Source organism: Topomyia yanbarensis, chromosome 1, assembly GCF_030247195.1.
Source record: "Topomyia yanbarensis strain Yona2022 chromosome 1, ASM3024719v1, whole genome shotgun sequence".
NCBI classification, from domain to species: Eukaryota; Metazoa; Arthropoda; class Insecta; order Diptera; family Culicidae; genus Topomyia; species Topomyia yanbarensis.
In genome coordinates, this window is record NC_080670.1 from 194,106,153 (window position 1) to 194,111,691 (window position 5,539).

The window sequence follows — 5,539 nt, forward strand, 5'->3', positions numbered from 1 at the left end:
AATATCATCACTAGTTCCTAATTCCACCAAATCGAACAAAGTCAAGTAAATATCGTTACTAGTGTATTTTCGTTTGCCCAGCACTATGTTCAATATCGAGAGGACTAATGTCGTTCTCAATTTCAAAGCGAAAACGAGTTTTTCGAGGAAACAATGAAATTGAATTTACACGCATGGTCTGTCGTAGGCCGTTATCTCTTTTTCGTTTTCGCAATGTTCTGGTGGCTTAGAAGGTAGCGTCGCTCTCATTATTTTCGACTTTGATGCAAACATATTCAATATTGATAGATACCCCGAAAGGTCGTCCAGATAAGTTCAGAATTGTGATATTCTGTCTAAAGCAAGCAAATGACGTTAGTAGCGACAAGGCTTGTACTACCGCGTCTAAATGTTGAGATCGACGGCAGGGTCACCGACTCGAAATTGTGCGTTGATCTACTGAAGCACGGGGATGGCTATTTCAAGGTCCCTTTGCTTCGTTGAGCGAAGTGTTTTTAGTTGAAAACGCACTGGATGGGACAAAATTGTGTGTTTATGCACTCTTACAGAAAAACTAAATAGAGCTATGCCACTCATCACGACAAAACATTATGCTCTTTTGAAAGAGTATTACTCTGATGATCCCTATGTGGGAATCAGTCAGTTGCAACAGCAGTTGGAATTAGAACTTGACTCAGCTTCTGCTCGAGCAAAAACTGCATTAGTTCTGCAACCCTTTGGTGTTTACATTTTCTCCTTTTTCAGTGTTCTGTTCACTTGGAAATGGCCATTATCTTGATTTATTTCATATTTTATCATCACAAAAATTAAAAAGCCCGTCATGATTTCAGCGCCCCTCTGAGGTTGGTGCCCTTGGCGGGGCCAACCTGGCCAATCGCACGCTGCGGCTCTGCCTGTACCTATGAAGAAGGCTAGATTTAATCTGTGCTAATCTGATTCCAGATTTAACCTACCAACTAATCAACCGTAATTTGGTCAAATGGACCTGTTCCAAAAATTTCGTCGGTCATATTTAATTAGATGTCTCGTCGACAGACGTCTATGTTAAACTCTCATAAGAGTCGTTGCAATAATCGTAATCATTTGCTTAGTCAATTGATTGTGCCAAGGCAAGCCAAATACGTTGGTGGAATAAGCAGAAGAATTTTTATAGACTCGGTGGAGCTTATTTATTGAGTGATGCATGGATAGAAGTTGCATATATCTGCTGTTTACATGTTGATGTGTTGTTTACGTTGTTGGCGTGAAGTTTTTATCCTATAAGCAACGAGAGCAGAAAAAGTGGAATTGTCTAACCGTGAAGGAAATGACCGCAAAGGGATTGAAGCAGAGCTATGTAGAGGCTAACGTCGAATCTTGGAAGGGAAATGAAATTCGAACGCGTAATCCTTGAGCCGGTAGCCTTAAGTTTTATAGCTGTGCGGTATAAACATCACTTTATTGGGACGGACTGTAAGCGACGGAGTGTCACTTGTTTTGATTGGTCGGATGTCGTTGCGGCTCTTGGCGTTTTGTTTGCGTTGTTTCCTCTTCGTTGTCCTCGAAGTAGTAGAAATCCTCGTAGTAATAATCGCCTCGGAAAAGAATCGTATTCGCATTTATCGTGAACCGGAGCTGCCTTCAGAGACAGATGTCGCATGCTCAGACGCACCTAGGTCGTATTGCCAATCCGACACAAAGCGCATTCGTTTCTACTGCAGGTTTGCAGTGTCCAGAAATCCATCTGGTCAGGCTGTTTGAACGCAGTGTCCTGGCTGCTCTTCTTCGCCGCAGTTGCTTGCTCGCAGCGTCCCGAGTGCTACCCATGGTTGTGCGAATCCGCTCAGGCTGCTTGCTTGCAGTGTCCTATTGCTTCTTTCCTCCTGGTTATCCTTCGCTTCCAACAGTATTGTATCGGAATCGTAATTGTATCACTGAGAATTGTATTGTATCGTTCACTACTACTCACTATTCTGATCTTTTGCCAGATCAGAGATGAAAACTGTTTTCATCATTCAAAATCGATAGCTTATAAAGCATAAAAAATGTTGCACGACAAAAAATTGGAACATACCCGAATATTCCAGGAAACTGGTGGTGTTGATAATGATGATAGGTTTATTCCAGTACACGGAAGTTGCTCCGGAGCAAACAGGAGCACAAATACTTGCTCCTTTTTACTCTGGTAGTGTAGGTTGTATACTATAGGTGAATACATCTCGGAACGCATTTCAATCTAGGCTGCATATTATCGTTTTTCGGACGCTTGGCCTGTGATGATTGACGCACATTGTGTGGACCATGATATCCGAAACTAGCAGTGACTCAGTATTCCAGGTGCAACATTAGATTAGAACACGAAATTTGTGTTGTAACGTCAAGGATTTTATGATATAATATTATTTACAGACTTTTAACTTCTCAGTGCTTTAACGCACATACTATGAGTTGTAATGTTCTGGACGTCGTGTTGCTCTCTTTGCCGCTTGCCATGATATAGTGCCGAAATTTGTGTTGCAATGAAATAGGTATCTTCTTGAATACTTAATCAGATACTGTTTAAGGCACTACTTTCTGTCGCAGTACCTTTAAGGTTACACAGAGAATGGGCAAAATTCGAAAACGAAAAAAGCAGTTTATTCCATACCGTGTGTAGATCTTCATAAGAATCAATCTGCAGTACTGTAACAATATTTTACATAAGGTGATTGAATTTCATGAAGATCTAACACACGGTGTGGAAAAAACTGCTATTTTCATTTTCGATTTTTGCCTATTCTCTGTCCAACCTTAAAAGGCACGATTTTATTAGAAAACCCTTTAACGGCCAATTTCTTCACTTGGATGAAAACCGATTTTCTAATTTAAAGAAAATTTGTTATACATTCCTAAAGTGATCACTCTAAGAATGTAAAACAAATTTGCATCAAATTAAAAAAAAATGAATATAATTTCCATTTTTGCATCAAGTTTGCACTCCCCCACAGAAAAGTTTGTTTAACAAACATCCTACGCTGATCCACTTTGTTCGACATTTTGCTGAATGTAGGGCAAGTTTTTTGTAGGGTTTTGATGTCATACAGGCAACGAAAAATACATTATGAATTTCTATTTTGATGGAAAGAAATGCATTTAATTTCGCTGATTTTTAAAAATGCATCACAAGTGGTCTGCCCCTAGATTTCAACCCTGATGACAATATTTTTGATTCATTTTTTTTACAAAATTCTGCAAGGAATCGATATGAGCAAAATCTCGAACCAGCAACACTGGCCATGTTCGAAAATTTGTGCTTCGCTCCTCTTCGTTCGACATTTCGGTTTGTTTACTAACAGGTAAAATTTAGCTGATTTCAGTTCAGAATCTAAAATAGCTCGACAGCAGCGCAGTTAGTGAAACCTGTTATTTAATAATATATTACCTTACTGTTTGTCTTTTTGTACGTCGAAATTGTCCTGTTTAGATAAGCTGCCTGTTGCATTGCGGGAAATGTCCAGCAGTTGGTCAATCGAGGAAACAAATCTGCTGATCCGCAAACGGCTAGAACTATTCGGTTGCTCCCAGCAGCACAAAGTCTATGAGTACATATCTGCGTACCTGGCTCAGAAACATAATTACGTGGTAAGTTATTCGAGTTATTAGTTCGTTGTACAGCTTGAAACTCCCCCTGGTCTGTACAGAGAAATGCTGCAGCATGCCAGACACGGTTCAACAACTCGCTGAAGACCTACCGGACTTGCCTGAAGCGCATGGAAACCGGTGGACAGACCACGAAGATGCGATTTCCCTATTTCGACACATTCCACCAACATTACAGCAAGCTGGTCAAAGCGGGGGATGGTAGGTGGATCGGTATCTTAATTGTAAATATGAAAATTAACCGGTTTTTTGCTATATCGCTATCAGTTGAAACGGCCAGCAACAAGTGCAAATCGGAGATCTTCCTAGACGACATCTATGAAGACAGTTCGTTCGCGGATGCCGGTGGTGACGGAGGGGAAGGTTTGCTTATGGATTCAATGCAGACGGAGAATTGTGAATCTCCGGAGAGTGCACGTCGGTTTCGATCCCAACAAGCGCAGCTTGGGGACGAAGAGCTGACCACGTCGCTAACCGCCACAAACGGGGTGGAAGATTTGAAGTTACGATTGATGGAGCAAAAGCTGCTCTACTACACGAACCAGAATATGTTGCTTCAGATGAAACAGGAACACTACCGACAGAAGGAGCATGAACGAGCGAGGACGAAGCTGCTGGCTGAGGAGATTCTGAAGGTGCTGAAAGGAATTCATACATGTCTGACCAAAAGTGTGGGGAGCAAAGCGACAGAAAAGACTCCCGTCGTACAGCGAGAGCCGGAGCCAGAGTTGAAGGTATTGAAAGAGGTCAAAATTCTCGACGAAGAGCCATTTCCCGTAGACGAGGAGGAAGTCGAAGAGGAAGAAGAAGCGGAATCTGGTGGACCGCTGGCGCCAACGTACGGTGAGTCTGACGAGGAAGAGGTCGAGGAGGAGGAAGAATACAACGCGTCGGCGGCGGAAATTCAACCCGGTGGCGGCGGAGAGAGTAGTCAGGAGGTGGGCAAAACATTCGAAGTTGGACGGCTGAAAGTGCGGAAAAATATTTTCCCTCCATGGAACCGTATCCAGACGGTGCTGCTGATAAAAATTCACTGCGACTTGCGGCCGAAATTCCGGGGGTACAATCTGTTCGAGTGCGTGTCCAACAAGCTGATCGAGCTGCATATAAATGTAGGTACCGTTTGGAGTCGAGACGCATTTTTTTATATTACTATCATTTGGTTTTTCTGTTTCTTTAGCGAACGCCCCGCGATTGCCGAACCAGATGGAACAATCTGTTCCGGTCCTACAAGGACTGCCGGATGAGACTGAAGTTGAACGACAAAGCAAGCGTGAAGTTTGAGTATTTTGACGATATTGACGCATATTTTAAGGATAAGGATTTCTCAGCGTTATGCTAGGATTTATTTTACAGCTTAGACAGCGCCCTCGGGTCGTTCAAAAATTGTGGCTTGTTAATTGAAAAATATATCCGAAGGACCTATGATGCATGATTTTTACTTTTGAGTACATACATCTACGAGTCTCTAGTCCAAATAAACTTGCTACAAATGTGTTGTGTGTGATCTAATGGCGTTTTTGCTTGAACCTGATACTGAGTCAGGTTCTAACCCCAACCGCTGTCAGTTCATACATTTTGACAGCAGTTGGGGTTAGAAACTGACTCAGTTTCGCCTCAAACAAAAACCACATAAGAATGTCTTAAATCTGTGAGGCTTAACTGTTGCTTATTTATCCAAGCAGGCGGTTTTACTGTTTGCATTAAAAAGTACATATTTGGAACTACTTGGGCGAAGGATAGATATATTTCATTTATTAACAGTGATAAATCAAAACACACGCTTTGACATTTGACAACGAGTTTCCTGGTTACTTCTTAGCTGGAAGCTCTTTGTAATGAAGGTGAGAGATAACTGATGCGACGTCAGATGGCGTCGCTGTTTCGATTAAAATGTGACGATGATGGATTCTCGGGGAAC

At 42.0% G+C, this 5,539-nt stretch overlaps 1 protein-coding gene across 2 annotated transcripts; it reads left to right on the forward strand.

The window, feature by feature from the left end:
- The first annotated feature begins 3,297 nt into the window (after nucleotides 1-3,297).
- Nucleotides 3,298-5,008, forward strand: LOC131686008 (uncharacterized). Of its 2 annotated transcripts, none has more exons than XM_058970109.1 (5): nucleotides 3,298-3,314; nucleotides 3,443-3,600; nucleotides 3,660-3,819; nucleotides 3,886-4,730; nucleotides 4,799-5,008. In XM_058970109.1, exons 2-5 carry the CDS (start codon nucleotides 3,469-3,471, stop codon nucleotides 4,958-4,960), a joined length of 1,299 nt encoding a protein of 432 aa, XP_058826092.1. In that variant the 5' UTR covers nucleotides 3,298-3,314; nucleotides 3,443-3,468; the 3' UTR covers nucleotides 4,961-5,008. The 2 variants fall into 2 exon arrangements, with proteins under 2 accessions (XP_058826092.1, XP_058826099.1); XM_058970116.1 differs by lacking the exon at nucleotides 3,298-3,314 and adding an exon at nucleotides 3,349-3,367.
- Nucleotides 5,009-5,539: the final 531 nt, after the last annotated feature.

Coding starts and splice junctions, on each gene's coding strand:
- LOC131686008 (XM_058970109.1), top strand. CDS start 3,469: ATGTCCAGCAGTTGGTCAATCGAGGAAACAAATCTGCTGATCCGCAAA. Junction 3,601..3,659: donor CTCAGAAACATAATTACGTG/GTAAGTTATTCG, acceptor TGGTCTGTACAG/AGAAATGCTGCAGCATGCCA. Junction 4,731..4,798: donor TGATCGAGCTGCATATAAAT/GTAGGTACCGTT, acceptor CTGTTTCTTTAG/CGAACGCCCCGCGATTGCCG.